Here is an 18,133-nt window from a genome sequence, read left to right as displayed (position 1 = left end):
ACCATTGTTCCTGCCATCCGTATGATGGCATTCATCATCTTTCCCATAGCATAGCTGGAAGAGCACTCGTGTAGTTTGAGGGGGATGTGCGTTCAGTCTCCTGCATGTGGGAGGATTTCAGCCCACATCACAGGAGAGTGTGCCAGTCCCTGTGGGGATAAGGTAGCATCCCAGACTCCTACTGACAGTCTTCTCAGTATGAAGAACTGGGCATACGATACAGCAGGAAGCGCAAGCTACATTTACAGTGCTTCAGGAAGGTACACAGAGGGTAATTCTTCTCATCTCAAGACAAGACTGTTGCAGCAAGGAGGCTCTGGGGTAGGATTTGAGAGAGAATTTGAAATTGGACCTCTGGTGTCTTGGGGTAACATTACTGTTGAGCTATAAAGCAATCACAAATGAATCTTTGCCAAACTGTTCTACCTCATCAAGACAGAAGACAGGTGATAGGCCACTTGTCTAGAGATACCAGGGTCCTCCAGTGTCTGCTTGCTTCTGATTTAAAACAAAACAACAAAAAACCCAAACAAAAATAACAAACCCAAAAAACAAACCCTCTCCCCTGGAAACCTACACAAAAACAGCCAACAACAACAACACCCCACAAAACCCCCAAAAAATCCACCCCACCAACAAAAAGGTGTATTATATCAAGAGAAGATTTTAAGAGCCTCTGTTGCTTGACCCAACCTTGCATCATGATGGCAGGAGGACAACTGCCATTTTGGCCACATACAATCAGATAGCAGAATGTCTTGGATATGGCTTTTCTGTACCCTTGGTGAGCTCTCAGTCCAGTAAGCTAAAAAACTACACCTAGTAGTGTTTTGGGAATCTAAACACAATTCTTTTCTAAACCTCACTAAATTTAAATTGACCCTATGATTAGTTTTACTCATTTCAGAAGTAGATGTGCCACATGCTAATTGAGTTTCTCAACTCCAAAAGCAATGCAACTTTCAGCAGGTGTATTCCCTTGACGCTATTGTTCTTTTTATCTCTATTGACGTTGTGACCTTGAAGTTCCAGGAAGGCAGGGGGCGCATGGTGATGATAGACCTTGCTGACCGCTAGAGACTCCAGTGAGGGAGAGGACATAAGGGAGAAGGGATCTGGTTTGGGCATGTATCCAATTATTACAATATATTTTTAGACTATTTTGTACTAAGGAAGTAAACATTTAATGCTGTATAAAGGTTAGAGATAGACCCACCCATTCTTGGAAGTATGTACAGCTTATCCTGAGTGACATCAGTGATGGATCTGTCTTGTGTGTACATGCAATTCGGTGATTTATTACAGTATAATTTTGTGCCAAAGCTTGTTCAAAAATGTCTTAGGTTGTTTCCGGAAACTATTGTTTTATACTGAGCTTTTTCTCTCTGCTGAATTTGTCCAGACCCAGTAAATCCATTTAAGGAAATATTTGCAATATGGGGTACAGATCTAGTGTCTAAGCTTTTCAGTTATTTGCCTTGATTGCTTTTCTTTGGTGTATGAGCCAAAGATACAAGTATCCTATGTCAAACTATTTTTGCTTATATTAAATGCATGTTTTGGCTACCACAACAGTATTATGAGTGTTATCACTTTAATAGCTTTTACAGATCACTTTTTATTTTTCTACTAGTTATATTTCTAAGACTTGTTCAATTTTAAAAAAATCAATAAAAATGGAAGTTGATTTTGACACTTGTGATTTTTGTCAGTCTTTAGATTAGGTATGACCCTGAATATAGAATGCCATCCATGTGTGTCATGTGCAAATGCTAAAATGAGATCTCATCAGTAAAGTGGATATTCTGTGAAGCGTGTATGACTGATGATATTAAATCATACACAATTCTTAAATATTTATAAAAATTATTTGCACCTCTTTAATAATTAAGCATATGATTCAACATCAATTATTTTTAACAAGCTGGTAAAGTCCAGAGCTATTAGGCCACAGCACTAATAGCTTTAAACCACAGTTTAATCCGTGGAATAGAGTCCAAGTCTTAAAGGTCACCATTAACCAATATGCTCCAGAAGAACTTGTCAACTCCAGAACTCTTCAGTTTGCATTTTTCAAGTGTCCATTTTTCTTAGAGGTTGGTGAATGTGAACTTCTATGTTTGCATAAAAAGGTTTGCACTCTGAGCAGTGCAGTAGCAAAAGAAAAAGAAGAAAAAAAAGTACTGTAATACTCAGTAATATAAGGATAAGAATATAAAGTAGGAGTAGAGATGATCTTGCCTCTGAAATGGTCGGATACAGATCCAATTTTATGGCTGTATTACCCCCTCTGTGTTTGTAACCTGTCATGATAGACACAGGGTGAGAATAGTTCTCCTGATCAATCTGTGCATGATGCATGTCATTAACAGTACGACACCATGTCTGGTTCCTGAGCCCATATTTTAAGGGAAATACAGGGATACTGAAGAGAATTTCTGGGAGTGCCACCAAAACTGTGCAAGGATGAGAAAACAAGCCTTACAGCAATGCTTAATTGTGGTTTTTAATCAAGGAAAAGATTGAATGGTGATCACTGGACATGTATGTATGCATGGGTCTTGCTGCAAGATCTTCAGTGTTATAGGCAATAATAAATACTGTAGTTGGAAATCAACCTTTTAACATAGGATGTCAGGCATTTTGAAGCAAAGAGTAGTTAAAGTATTTCACAAATGCATCTTTAAAAGATACTTTAATACAGCTTCTGCCTTGTCTCTGCAATGGTCTTGCCTGAGCAATTGTATTAATTCCCTCTGGTCTCAAAGCTCTGAAAACCCATTACGGCTAGAGTGTCTGTTAAGCAGTCTGTATAGATAGGATGTTGTGGCAGCTTTAATGAAATGTACCTTCTTTGTCACAGAGGCTAGCACGAGATACTAATAGGGATGAAGCTATTCTGGTTAGGTCATTCTTGTCTCATGCCTCCCCTGTAGCTTTGACTTTATACGAGGAAATTTCTGTTTTGCTACTATAAGCTACTTTATATTGTGTACTTGTTATAATTACATGTAGAAAAGGAAACTGAAAGTTGTATTTAAAAAAGTAAAATTCAAATTCCATTTATCTCTTTTCTCTCTCCTCAGGTGGAAAGACATGACATGAATACCCTGAGTTTACCACTTAACATTCGCCGTGGAGGCTCTGACACCAACCTGAACTTTGATGTACCAGATGGGGTCCTAGAGTTTCACAAAGTCAAACTCAGTGCAGATAGCTTGAAACAGAAAATCCTCAAGGTTACAGAACAAATCAAAGTTGAACAAACAGCTCGAGATGGAAACGTGGCTGAGTATTTGAAACTGGTAAACAGTGCAGACAAGCAACAGGCCGGGCGCATTAAACAAGTCTTTGAGAAAAAGAACCAGAAATCTGCCCACTCCATTGCCCAGCTGCAGAAGAAATTGGAACAGTATCACAAAAAGCTCAAGGATATTGAACAAAATGGATCTTCCAAAAGTACTAAGGATACTTCCAAAGATAACTTGAAAGATACTCAGCATGGAAAGCCTCGTACCTTTGGGCATGGAACAGAGAGCAGCAAGTCGGGTGTGCCAGGTGTATCCTTGACACCACCTGTCTTTGTTTTCAGCAAGTCTAGAGAGTTTGCAAACCTGATACGAAACAAATTTGGTAGTGCAGACAACATTGCTCATCTCAAAAATACCTTGGATGAATTTCGGCCTGAAACGAGTTCTAGAACGTATGGGGGAAGTGCCACCATTGTTGCCAAACCAAAATATGTTAGCGATGATGAATGCTCAAGCGGGACCTCTGGCTCAGCAGATAGTAACGGGAATACTTCCTTTGGTCCTGCTGTGGCAAGTACCCTGGACAGCCAAGGAAAGCTTTCCATGATTTTGGAGGAACTAAGGGAAATTAAGGAGACACAGTCCCAATTAGCTGACGATATTGAGAATTTAAAAGCACAATTTAAAAGAGACTATGGCTTTATTTCTCAGATGTTACAAGAGGAAAGATATAGGTATTTTTTTTTTTAACTGTTCTCTTGAAATGACTTTTGAATGGGTATAGAAGCTACTTGGAAAGTGTAAGTGTGGGTGTGTGCTTGTGTGTGTGATTATTTCAGAAGCAAGAGGAAAAAATAATCCCAGTGATTATCTGGTACCAAAATGTTCCACTCCTTCCAATAACTGAAAATACATGTAGAACATTAATATTTCCTATCAAATGATGTGGTAGTTCTTTGCCTTCTGTCAAAGGCTTGTCAGAAAATTCCCCCATCTGACATCTTACTGGCATATTGTATTATGAGAACACTGCGTATAGGAGATGCCAATTGTTTTGTAACTGGTGGAAGAATTCTGATCTATTGCAACTTGAAAATGCTAATCAGTCTACGGTATAGCAGAGCTGACTTACAGCTGATAAATATACCCTTTAGTCCTGAGTACCTTGTCCAAATACTTCTCAGACACATTGCTATCTTGTGGATGCAATGTCACTTTGTACCCTGGTGTAGCGCATGGCTGTGAAATGTAATTTTAAGTGCTGTAGTACAACTTCTTGCATTTGTTACTTGGCAATTAATTCCTTTATCATCCACTGTGGGAAGTGAGATATGCTCTACAGAGGGCTTGCACCTGCTGTACCTATATCCCATTTGTCATATTGCTTGTTAAAGTAAGTGTTGATTCTTGAAGTCTTACTATGCTAGTGGGCAAAAACTCAGTATGAATTGCAATATTTAATGTTTTCCTTGTTTACACTTCTTGAAATACAAGGGAAGGCTGGATATCAGGTGGTAACATGGGGGAGGAAAGAATAGAGGAAATGGCCTACTGCACTCAGGACTTGGTTTCAGGAGAAGGCAGAGTGGCCTTTTCTGACAGCTCATTGCCATTAAGATTTCAAGCCTCCTGCCACCATTTCCATAGCTAGACAATTTTGCCTCCATCATTTTTGTGCCGACTGCAGTGTTTGCCTGTTTGTGTGTTAAACCAAGTTATAAATTCACAAAAAAAATTTTAGTTTTCTGATGGTTTAGTTGAAATGGCTTACCATTCAGAGACATGCCAGAACAGGCTGTACACGAATGGCAGGACCTTGCAGTTGTGTTTGAGAGGGGATCCAGGCAACATGTTTTTCCTTTCGCTACTGGCGAGCTGTTAACTGGCTCAAGCTTACTTATGAAACCGTATCTTCTTGTCTAAATGAGAAGTGAGAAATGGAAAAATGTGAGTTGGATACCCTTAGCCACTGTTTTATAGTTCATATAATTTGCCAATGATGTACAAATATTTGCTTTTTAACACCCACTGCCAGCAAGTAACACTCAAAAAAGGCTTTCAGTTTGCTGAATAAATGCTCATGGAGAGTTTCCAAAGTTTTTACTGATTTCTCTATATGCTCTGTAAAGCCAGTCAGATGAATCCATAGTACGCTGAGAAGTTACCTTTTAAAATGTGTAATTGTTTTCATGATTTAGCATTACTTGAATAGAACGCACTAAATTTAGACCTTTTTTCTTGATAAGATACGTAAGATTGGAAGACCAGTTAAATGACCTCACTGATCTTCATCAACATGAGACAGCAAACTTGAAACAAGAGCTAGCCAGCATAGAGGAGAAAGTGGCATATCAGGCATATGAGCGATCACGAGATGTTCAGGTACTTTTTTTTTTTTTTCCTTATCATAAACTTATAACATTTTGTAGAAATCTTGTACTGTAAAACACTTGCATCTTTCTACATCTTTGTAGTAAGGAGTCTAGGGAAAGATTTAAGCCCGTGTTTTGTCTGTTTTAAGATGAATCCCAGCACGTTTAAATTGGTGACAGTCTCCCTTTGTTTCAATGGATTCAGAATTTTATCTGCTGGAATTGATGATATAGCCTAGGCAGACTTGCAGATGAAGAATGGCCTGTTTTCGTTTCTTGCACCAGAGGAGGAAGGAATTGAGTCTCCTTGTATTGTGTAAAATGCTACTTTTGACAATGTCCTAACACAAACCTCTTGCTCAGACTTTCAACAATATGTAGTCATATCACTGGCAAGTTTTATTATAAATTAAGGTAAAAAATAAGAGAGGTGACTGATAAATAGACTTGTAGATTTGCCAGTTATAATTTAATCCATGGTCACAATGGCCCCCTATAATCAAAGCTGCAAGGTGTGTTCACTCAGCGATCAGTTGTAGTCATGTCTGGCTTCAATCAAAAGCCAGTAATAATTTCTACAAGTTTGTTTTGACAGCATGTAGTTACATACTACAATATTTCTACCAAAGTCTGAGCAAGTGGTAAAAAATGGTGAAAACATTGTTTTGCCTTACCTTGGGTTTAAATTCACTAACAACTGAGGAATGCTCAAAGATTGTCTTGTATTGGCTCAGATAGTAAAAAAAAAAAAAAAAAAAAAAAAAAACAAAAAAACCCCAAACAAAAACAAACCACCCCAAAAAACCCCAAAACACCCTGTCCTGTACACCCCTGCACTCACATTTCTAAACATAGAGAGTGCAAGCAGCAGGCCGATCACACTGTTTCCTGATTGGTGTGAGAGTCAGGAAGCCCCTGGGAACCGAGTGGGAAAGGGATGATACTGCATCTAAGCATATCATAGCTTCCTTTGTAGGTTTAAAGAGAGGTGTCTCATGCAGCACTCTTTCTGTGAAGGCATCTTGAGGATGTAAAAACTGAATGAGACCCGAGTTCTCTAGCAGAAGGGCTGTGAAATGTTCACTAACTCATTAGCAGAACCCTGGAGGAGTGTCAGAGACTTTTAAAACTAATTGAAGTGCTATGTTGATACAGCCTTGTTTCTTTTATCTCTGTACAATTGGGCCTGTTTAAACCTGTCTCTTGGCAAATAAGCTAAAATAGAGTAAAAACATTTGAGTTGTGGATATTTTAAGTAACAACCTAACTTTGGAGCACTCTGTCCCTAAAGGATGGGCAGATTGTTTTTAAAACACTTGCTCAGCCTCTCAATGCAGAACTGCAGGTATCAGACTTCTACAGCTGGACTTTCTCTAAAGCAACATGGGATGATTTCAGAATAACTTATGGTCAGAGTGGAAGAAAGACCAGGAAAATTCTTTAGTGTGTAGTGGAGAGCATGCATGAACCCTAAGGGACTTTGTGCCACCCATTAAGAACTGTCTTCTATATTATTACTAATTCCTAGAACAGTGAAAGGAAGCAGCCTTTTGTAAGGTGCTGTGCCACATGCTTTGCGCTGACTTTGGTGCCTGGCTGGTCACATGGTAATCCAGTTCAACCTGCCGAAACAAAGGAGAACTGACCCAGCCAAAGAAAGCTAATAACCCTCTGTGCAGTGGTTTTGCATCTTTGTTTTTACATGGAGGATTGGGTTGAATCAGCTTACTGTGTGATCAGGTGAACAACCCTGCCAGTACAAGGAAAATGGTTGGAATTTGAGACTGGGGAAGGAAGTAGGGATGCTGGAGCATAATTTTTCGCTTTTACACAGTGGTGAAAGGTTATGTCCAGTTGATCCATCTCATTAAATTATAGCCTTGCACCGTGTTACATGGTGGTGCCCAAGTCCCAACTCCAGCAAAAAGTGGCATTTTGGCAAGTAAGTGAAGCAGTTGGAAATTTTTCCATGTTTCACTTTGAGAGGGCTTAAGTGTGGGGTTAGTGACTTAGGAACCATTTTACTCAAAGACCATTATTAGTCCACCCTCAAGCAGAAGAGCAAGGTCTGCTTTCTTTAGAACAAAATGTGAAGTGGAATATATCGTGGAGAGAGAGAATCCCATAAAAACATCAGCACAGATTTCTCCACTGTCTCCGCTGCACACTGCCCACTTGGGGTATGGTTTAATGAGCCTTCACACTGACAGAGGGAGAAGGCAATCTCTTACTGAGGACCCCATCCCAGCACTGTACAATGGGTGGCCTTGAGACAAAAAGTAATGTAGACCAGAGAGCTGCTGTAAACCAAATGGTACATGTTGCAAAGTAGATTTAATTAGTGTCACAGCAAGCCTGTACTACCCTAATGTTTTCTATAGCATATACAAAGAAACTAACTTTGATGCTGTTTTAATGCAGTGAAAGTTGCCATGGCAACAGCTTTCCCAGTACTTTATCTCATCAGTATATGCAGGAAACATTATCTGTCATGAACATTAGAGTTATGATACTTTTTCTGAAGCATGAAAAAATGTAAAAACTACATTTGGACATTGTTGTCAGACTTGACTATGCCTGAGCCGGCAGTGATACACACATGCAGATATATATGTGCATTTATTTTTAAAAGAGTTGGTGGTTCATTCAAGTTTTAGGAGTCTATAATAAATTATGCTTCTAGTCTAGCTGATGGATGGCTCTGCAGGTAAAATGCAAAAAGTGGTGTATGGAAATACAGCTGCCCTAACTCTTGTTTTCTGTCTCTAGGAAGCCTTGGAATCATGCCAGACCCGGGTTTCAAAGTTGGAGCTCCATCAGCAAGAACAGCAAGCACAGCAGTCCGAAACAGTTAATGCCAAAGTGCTCCTGGGGAAATGTATAAATGTTATCCTGGCCTTCATGACTGTCATCTTAGTGTGCGTTTCTACGATTGCGAAGTTCATTGCTCCTATGATGAAGAGCCGTTTTCATATCATTTGCACTTTTTTCGCAGTGACGCTGCTGGCAATATTTTGTAAAAACTGGGATCATATCATTTGTGCCATAGAAAGGATGATTATACCAAGATGAAGCTGCTGGTCTGGCTGCTTTTTTTTTTCTTCTTTTTTCTTCCCCTCCCTGTTTTTTTTAAGTGCTATATGTATACAAATTATTTTTTGCCAGTTTAAATGTGCAGACTGGATGGAGAAGGCTACAAAGACTCTTGAACTTTACGGTGTAAATACATAAATGCATACTTGGCAGTCAGTTGCCTGTTCAATCGGACTGTGTCTAACTGGCTACGTCTGTGATGACCTGCTCGCTTATGTCAGTCTTCTGCCTTAATCCAGCGGGTTTTCCACTTTACAAACCCACAGCCACAAAAGATGGTATGATGCTCTGGGAGGGATCCAAGCAACTGCAAATGTCAGGTGTGCTTTCTACTGGACTGGAGTGCAAAGAGTGTGATCTGGAGGGAGTGCACCATAATGTGTATCAGCCCTGTTAGACTAATAAGTGAATTTTCTCTCTGAATCCAGTTAGAATGATAAGCCAAATTATACACTCATATGTATTATTAGTTTCTGATTCTAAATTAATGGGTATTTGCAAATGAGGTTTCAAGTTTTCAGGACCAGCAAAACTTGATGCTTCTGCTAGTAACCCTTTGCACAGAGAGTTTAGTGTTTGTAAATTAGACCAGTGATGACTATTGACCACAGTTAGTGGTTGTTCTACCCTGGCACTGTTCCTTATCACACTCAGGAAACACATAAATGTGGCATAAGGCTTCCAAAGATGAACTGAATTGAATGACAAGATCTCCAGGCCACTTTGTAAAGGAGTAAAGAAACAAGTAACTGGTGGGTATGTTGTTGTGCAGACCAAAGCACTCACTTGCTTCAAGCCCTGCAACCTGCAAGGGGAAAGAGTGCACAGAAAGGCAAATTTAGGTTAGCCTTTGTTAGCACTGCATTGTTGGGGTGCTCTAACTGAATGCAAAGAAGACAAGTGGTGGGACTCTGGGTACAGTGGATTTCTCTTTCTTTTGTCAGATTAAGGAATGTGGAAGAAGCATGAGGGAACAGGTCCTTAGGGGAGCAGGGAGTTAAACTTCTGTAAATATACAAACACTGTGCAGACTCTCTTGACAAACATTCCTGAATATAATGTATTAGCATACAGTACCACTACTGGGAGACAGGGTCTGTTTTGTTTTCTTACTGGAATTTATTTTGCTTGATTTAAGAACTGTAAAAAGCTTTCCCTGAAATCTGCTTGGCTTTCAGCCATGGTGTAAAACAAGATCTTTTAATATAAAAAAAACCAAAACAACAACAAACCCACCCACCCCCCAAACCAAACCACTACAACCAGAATTATTCTCCACTCGCTGTTAAATGAAAAATAAAGACAGTGTCTCCAGTTATTCGATGTTCAGTGTTGCTTACTTTGAAAAAAATTGTCACAACAGATTTTCTTTTCAGTTGCAGTATTTGTTATGCTGGTTTTATGGGGTGGGGAGGGGGAGGGGTTTACTCGATGTGTGTATTTGTTTTTAATCAAGTGCAATAGTTGGTGTAGAAATTCAGAAAACCTTATTCTGAGGAAAGGGAGTGGGGAGGGGAGGCAGGGGAAGAACTTTGACATTTTACCACCATTGGCTTAACAGTGAATACAGTTACATTTTGTGGCTTCAGGGACTGAAGGAAGGGCAGAATTAACTGCATAAATAATGATATAACTCAGCATTTAGAAAATTCAATTAAAACACTTTAAAAATCATTAAAGAATTCTTTATATGTGCTACATCTTTGAACAGAGAAATCAGGAAGGATTGTGCTGGCTCACAGGCACCGGAAGTGGATCAGATCAGGCACACCCATGTTATCCTAACCCAGCCCTGCCTCATCTTGAGAGGAAGGTAGAGTGGAAAGCAAAAGTCCTGCTGAGAGGGATATGCCTTTATGAAGCCCAGACTTACCAATTGGTTTATCCCTGGCTGTCAGGAAGAATTACTATATAGATACATTATTCTTTTCCATTTTTTTTTTCCCTCTTTGCCTTTACCCCTATATTCCTGGTATCCTCTGAAGAAGGAAAAGCGGTATTGTGTTATGTATAAAACTTCTCTGTCTTAATTGTTGCATGTGCTCCTGCTGCTGTTCAGTTCAGGGAGACCTTTCTTCTCATGTCTCTTAACCCATTTCAGCACTGTATGCGTGCATTGCAACAGGCCTTCACCCCCACCTTCCAAGTACCTGCACTTAGCCTCCTTTTACAGCCAGCTCATAAACTGAGGAGTTTGCTCCCACCAATGCAGCTCATGAACTTATCTTCACAGGGAAGTCCCTTCCACAATGTTAAAAAGATTAAAAGGAAAAAAGAAGTAGTTCTTCCCTGGCCTTTACATGACAAGAACGAGTTTCCCTTGGTTTATTTTTATGCCCTTTTGATGTGTCCTGAGATGCTCTTGGTCTTTTCCACTGTTTTAATAGTTCCTATCTTCATTTTTGAAAAGGTGTGTAATGTCTTTTTATAGTCTGTACTTTCCATTTCTTTAGGCAATGAGTCTGCTTCTATTCAGAGTCCCTTCCTTTCTGAAGTCTTTTCCTAAATTCCACCACCCATTTTACTAATCAGCCCTATGACTTTTTTTACTCCCTCATTTCCATAGGCTACAAGATTATACATCCATTACAAAAAACCAAGAGTCCTGGTACTGATCCTCAGAAAGCTGTGACTCCTCATGGTGTTTTCTTGCCATCTTTATAATAATCTCCATTCTTGAATTCAGTTTGCATAGCCACCTTCTGGTTTGACCACTTGAGAAAACACTGTTTGTCTAGCGTCTTGTTAAATGGATTCAGAAGGGTACATGTGCAAGAAAGAAATACCATGTGTTAATAATTTTTACGTAAGAAAAACTCCTTTGCCTGTTGCATGGCTATATGTTTAAAGAGATAATCCTGCCAGTTCTAGTGTATATAGTTAAAAATGTAATGTCAGGTAGTCTCAAGGTCAGGCAGGGAAAAGGTTAGTCATTTTTCTTATGACAAAGGAAGTTGGTATGGTACGACCCAGGGACATGAAGGCTTCTGCTCCAAGGACATCCTATTACAATCCTGGAAGATGACCTCAGTGCAAAATGAGGGTAAAACATAAAATCAATGGGCCTACGAAAGATTGATCGTTGTCTTGATAAAATTTGACTGGGTCCAAATTGGAAACAGGAGGGTCTTGCGTTTCCATGTTGGCTTTGTATCTGGCAGAGGACTTACAGAAAAAGCTGTAAAGGCTGCATAATGTTACTCATGCAAATTAAAACAGCTCTAATTGGTAAATGGGCACAGCACTTCTCTAGGTTATTTTCTCTGCTGGATTTAAATCACTGGAGGATGTGACACGCATAAAGAAATTAAAAAACAATGTGAAGGGCAAAAGCCTGCTTTTTGGTGAAACTGCTGTAGTTTTGGACAGAGTAAGGCTGCAGTGCCAGGAGCTCTGCCAAGTGGAAGGCCACCCAAAGGGGAGGGAGGTCTCCCCTCTCCCCTCCTGCCTCCACCCTCCCATTTCTTACCGTGCACTGACACTGGTGTGTGTCGCAGTCTTCCACGTGCCATGTTAGCTCACTAGGCTGGAAGAAAAACCTAGCGAAAGAGGTGGATAGTTCTCCACATCTAGAGACTTAAGGGGCTGATGGAAAGGTCTCGCGAGTGCAAAGCGGGGACAAAAAGGGAGATGAGCCTTTTTCTTTCTTGTTGCAGTGAATCATTAGCTGCCCCTAAAACTGCACTCCAGGCAGCCTCCCTGCAGAACGATGGGGCAGCTTCAGCGTAGAAAGGTTCTTCCTAGCTTTGCCTGCAGGGAACAGGTACAAACAGCACCAGCATGTGGTAGTACAGGCTGGTGGCTGAGCTAACCAGGGCTGATGCCTGTGCTACTAACTTCAGTATCAGCATCACTTCCACCACTTAGGCTGGGACTGTATAAGTGTACGTATCTGGCCTGCAGTCAGAGCTCTGCTTGCTGTGAAAGTATGCCTAGGCCATCCCATACAGCTGCAAGACCTCTCTTAATGAGAATTTCGTTCAGCTTCTCAACCAATTAACCACGTTCAGTTAGGATACCGTTTGCTTTTATGTTCTCATACAACACGAGACATTCTTAGTATACTCCTTACACTTACTCATCATGAGCCTCTAAAACACTCCCACTCAACAAAATGTTGCCAGACAATGTCTTTTCTGCTTGGGGCTGCCTGGTAGTCAATTATTTCACTTCACTTTGACAGTAGTTCTCCAACTGAAAGCCCTTCAGTTAGTTGTTACTACCTGTTCTATGGGCTTTTGGCAGCTTTTTTGCTCAGAGGTTTCTGGAGATTTAGTTTCTCTTGAAGGTCAGCACAATTTTCCTGATCTCTCCCATTTCAGCATTCAGGTCTAAATTAGGTTTCCTCTAAAACTTGTATAATGGATCCCTCCACTAGCTTCAACTGTAACTCCATTATTGTTGAACATCCAATTTAGTCATTGACAGCACTGAATGAGACCCAGTTTAAATTCCTTCTCCTTTCTACTTTACGTTATATGCATTCCTGCAGCTTCTCGTTTTACTGCGCTCCTGTGATGTCTACTTGTTCTGAATTCTTAGAGAAGCACTATCAAATCTGACTGCTTTTTAGTTTAATATCAAAAAGCTTGTGTTATGCAGTGCCTCTGCTGCAGGACCGTCACATATAGATCTGATATCTGCACTACACGAAGGATATTTAAAAGCCAATGGTGTTCTTTGAACAAATCGTGACTGCTTATCTGGGGAATAGAAATGCAATAGGTGAAGGCAATTTGCTGTAGGAAAGATACATGATCCAGTGACTAGAAGTTGAAGCTAGACAAATCCAGGGTAAGCATAAGCTTCAGTTTTGTAATCATAAGGGTTACAAGCTAATTATTAGCTACTGAATAACATAAACAAGGACTCCAACATTTGAAGTTAAAGTTGAATGCTGCTGTTCAAAGAGGAATCAGTTCAGGCTTATGTTTGATACAAAGTCAACTGCATGATCACAGGTAGTGCTTTCTGGAGTTAAAATCAATGAACGAGAAATTATTTGGGGGAAAAAAAAAACCCAAACAAACAACCCACAGAAGGTTGTGGTTCATTTAGGTAGTACGGAAACCAATTTTGGAAACCAAGACCCTTTCCACTGTGGTATAGACATTTTACTTCTGGATTCAGTGGTACAACAGAAGGTAAACACAGATTAATGTAATTAAACACTTTAATTTGGATAACAGAATTTAATCACTTCTGAAAGTCCATCTAGGAATAGCAATCAGGCAAGTTTATTCTCTTTGTTAATGAAGTAAATATTTATCTGCTTTTTTCATTTACCATCATTCCAGAACATGGCCTTTAATTAATTATATTGCTCCCCTTTAAAATGCAAGAGATTATAAAAGGCTTGTTTTCAGATAGTTTGAATGGTCTCTCTGATGCTGAGTAGAATCCAGCAGAAAGAATCTGACAACTGTACATTAGAGCAGTGAAAGACTGAGAAAAGTTTAATTTTAGTTAATGGAATTGCTTATTTTCCCTGAAAAAGTGAACTGAGCAAACTGAGATGATGCTGTACATAGAGACTGCATGAGGACTAGTCAAACGATCTTGTATGGTTGATTTGCTGTATGTTTAGCATATTCAGTTGCACTGTTGTTGGAAAGTTTTGCACAAAGCCACCTTTCCTTTTTACCCAGGGAACCTGGGTCTGGTAGTATTGAGGTGTACCAAAAACTGTCTGTTTTTATTGACTAAAGTTAATTGTCTCAGTGTGTGATTGACAATGTTTCTCATACCCTTTTCATGTTGTGCAGCACTGTAGAAAGATGCAACTACAAAAATGTAATTTTTGTATATTTTGTTGTGTAGTCATGACTGCCTTTAAGGTGCCATTAACATTTTTTAAAATAAAAATATTTACATTTATTTGATGATGAGCACTGTTTCTTAAACTTACTGGCTGATCACTCAAACCCCTATCAGGTTTTCTTCATCAGTAACAAAGTTATTCACTTGGCAGTGACAAAGTTGTTCAATTGAGCATAAGCCCCAGCTTTAAAATACTGATGAAATGGAGCATTCTGCTCTGCTGCAGTTTTGACCAAAACTGGTAATTTGAGTTTTATTTACAGCTATGACATGGCAAAACGGCAAACATCAAATGAGTTATCATCATTGCTCTTTTCCAGAGCTTGTGTGAACATGCTATGCAAACGTGATGCTATTGTGCCAAGCAGTTGGACTCGCTTTTGATTATTCTTTTGGAAAACTGAATTAGAAACCTAAGCTGAATTTTTACATTATTGTCAGAAGTCTCGGTCACATGTGCCAAAAATGTAATACTGACATGCCTAATAGTTAACATAGCTGACATAAAGCAAAACATTTGCATTTATTTTTCACAAAGCAGAGGTCTTGTCAGCTGGCAGTGGCAGCCATTGGGAATGATACTATTTTTATACCAAGAACAGAGTAGAAACAGCGCGGTAACAGCGTGTTGCTTTGCACTCACGCCGTACTTCCTATTTCCTCCCATTTGAGGAAATGGCATACAGCGGCTCCCATGTCGCCTGCAGGCCTTCCAAGGTCTTGTCATGCTGAGCGTCACGTGGGTGCCTGGAACTCAGTCGATACTCAGGCTAACTCCATTCACAAACAGCCGGTCCCCCCAACTGCTGGTAACTTTTGCCCACTTCTGGCATGGGCTGAAGAGCCCCTGCTAACACGCTGGCAAACCAGATGTAAACAAAGGCTTCTCACTCGCCATCAGTTCTCTCGGTTGTTCATAACTCTGGCTTTGAAGAGTGCATGGCGCACCCTGGTAGCTGTTTTAGCACCCAAAAATAGAAAGGCAGAGAAGAAAACACAAGGGTGCTGTTTAAATTAGCACAGAAAGAGAAGTGTCACTCATAGCCAAGTAGTGGTCACTATACAAGCATTAACAATCACTGGATGAGACAAATAACCCTCACCAGCAGTGCACAATGAAAATACTTTGTGTTGGTGCCCCCAGTACCTCCAAGAACCAAAGCTGTATGAATGTGCCAGAAACTGTCTGAAGGCACCCAAGACTTCATCAGCTACTACACTGCAACTCGTTTTGCAACACTAAAACCTGCTCTGAACTAGCTAGTTCAGACCCTGCTACCAGCACAGGTTAAACTTTGTGATAAATGCTTCTTGAATGCAGGTGTGCCATTGCTCTACTCTTGCTACTGTGGAGGAGTACAGCAATCAAATGGCAGGTTCTGCCTCCCATGGCAACTAGCACAGAGTTGATGTAATTGAAAGGAGAAATTTCCACACTGTATCCTCCTCAATTCATGTTTGGACTGCGGACTCAGGTGACAACTCATTAGTTTTGTGAAGTTACCTAGTGGATTGGTGCTATGTTACCTTTTATGTGCAGCCTACCAGATTCAGACAGAAGTAAAGCAGAGGGGCTGAACTCCCCCGCCTTAGGACAAGCTTGAAGCTGGCCAGAGCTAAGCTGCTGAAAGAAGCATCGGCACGCTTTTGACAGAAGCTTTAGGACTTGGGCTTGCATTTGATGTAGTCATGATCCCTTCAGTTGGCGAGTGTGTGGTTCTACCTATCTGTGTGTGTGAATTTGGAAAAACTCTTTTTAGTTAGTGTGGCTAGAATGGAGTCAATCTAATGGAAATGAAAGCGCAGTCAGGGCTGAAGCCTGTAATGGATGAAAACAATATACATAAATGTGAATCTCCTTGTAGCCCAATAAATTCCCTCTGTATTTTTCTGTCAAATACCATTTCAATAAGTTGGTACCGGTCTGGGAAACATCCTTTTCCCCCATAGCCACAGACACATAGTTAAAGGGGAATGATGCAGAAGATCAGTGTTTATAAGCACGAGATACTCTATGGACATGCTGAACAGAAAAGCAGGGAATGCAATGCCTGTGTTATCAGCAGCCCCATACAACACAATTGCCTGACTAATGGCTTCATAAACTGCCTCATGCTTTATATCCGCTGATGTCCTGTGTGCTAAAAATTACATTCCGGCCCTACTGAGCTCAACAGTTAAAAACCCCTCTGAGTTTAACCCGGGAAGACTCTTATCACTGCCCTACGGCACTTAAAAGCAATTTCATCTTCTGATTTTGCAATGCCAAGAATATTATTTTTCTCAGGCAATCTACACACAACAATGTCTGGTTTTAACTCTCTGCCACAAATAGCACACTACTCGGTCACAGACATCTCTGCCGCAATTGTATGAGATGATGACACTATTTGGACGCTTTCAGGCTCTGCTGACTCAGAGGCTGAAGAAAGCTTGTATTCCCAACACTAATTCCCCACTTGGCCTCTATCCTGCTAGGTTGGATTCAGGTCAAGGTGACATAAACTAAGCATGGATTAAACTACAGGTATGACCAGCAGCATGTATGCATAACAGCAAAACCCTTCTCTAAAGATATGCCGCTGGGCTACAGGAGCTTGAGGATTTATCTTATCTAGCAACTATTTTCAGCTTGCTCAACTGAGGCAGCAAGAAAGTCTAAACGAGCTTTCAAACTCATCAAGACATCTTCTGACCGTACTTATACACTCTTTGGAGGAAAATACTGTATCTGCAAACTGCATTGAAATATTTTCCTGGGTTTCTCTACATATTTTACAGCTCTTTGTATGTTGCTTTCTTTGTGTGAGGATGAACCTTGCTGCTCCGTGAAATGCTGATCTACCCAGAACTAATGTAAGATGACATTTAAAGAGACATAAATAATCTCTAATACTGTCAACCAAAAACCTTGAGGTCTCTCAATGAAACCTCTTTACTTTCACTTGAGCCGCACAGTGAATTTAAATAGCATACCTTAAAGAGACTTTACTTTTTTGTAAAATAAACTACTGAGATCTGTAGCTGCATAAATTTATATTTCTACAAAAAACCTATGTTGTGGGAGATGTTTCAAAAAGGGGAATTTGCCACTGTTGGAATAATCCAACACATTATAAAGTTATTATACCTGCTTCCTTTAGGTACTGACTTAATTAGAAGAGTAAGACTGACATAAACAAAGAGAAAACAAACAAACCAACCCCAATATGTGTTTCCCCTCTCTCCTCAACAGGATGGCTTCTTTTCATATTTACTTCTCTCCCTTTTTTTTTTTTTTTCATTTGTCTTGTAATATTTATAGTCTTAATCTTCTAGCTGTTTCTCCCTCTTGCTCTCTAGGTTCATCTCTTTGATTGACCCTCTTCTCTCTCTGCTGTGTCCATAAGCCCCACGCACCTGCTTTCTATTCCTCCTTCTTTCAGCCATCTCCTCCTTGTGCCCTTGGACTCCATCTTGTCTCTTGCTTTTTCTCTCTCTTTCCTTGTACTCTACCAGATTCCCAGGTCAAGCCCATCTGAGTCACTACAGCACCTCTATTTTTAAAGCAAGCAGAGGTAGGAGCATGTTTTCAGCACTGCTTCTCGCATTGCTGTG

At 40.2% G+C, this 18,133-nt stretch overlaps 1 protein-coding gene across 3 annotated transcripts in view; it reads left to right on the top strand.

Annotated features, from left to right (window-relative positions):
• The window catches only part of TMCC3 (transmembrane and coiled-coil domain family 3), a 150,130-nt gene extending 140,219 nt beyond the window's left edge, over positions 1-9,911 (top strand). For all 3 annotated transcript variants that reach the window (XM_075497203.1, XM_075497210.1, XM_075497195.1), the window contains exons 2-4: positions 3,087-3,985; positions 5,498-5,633; positions 8,393-9,911. In XM_075497203.1, coding sequence (XP_075353318.1) covers positions 3,087-3,985; positions 5,498-5,633; positions 8,393-8,695 — 1,338 coding nt within the window. In that variant the 3' untranslated portion in view covers positions 8,696-9,911. The remainder of the gene's footprint in view (positions 1-3,086; positions 3,986-5,497; positions 5,634-8,392) is intronic.
• Positions 9,912-18,133: the final 8,222 nt, after the last annotated feature.

The sequence above is a fragment of the Mycteria americana genome, chromosome 1 (genome assembly GCF_035582795.1).
Source record: "Mycteria americana isolate JAX WOST 10 ecotype Jacksonville Zoo and Gardens chromosome 1, USCA_MyAme_1.0, whole genome shotgun sequence".
Taxonomy (NCBI): domain Eukaryota; kingdom Metazoa; phylum Chordata; class Aves; order Ciconiiformes; family Ciconiidae; genus Mycteria; species Mycteria americana.
Note: the sequence above shows the minus strand (reverse complement) of the source record. Positions and strands in the feature narration are given on the sequence as shown.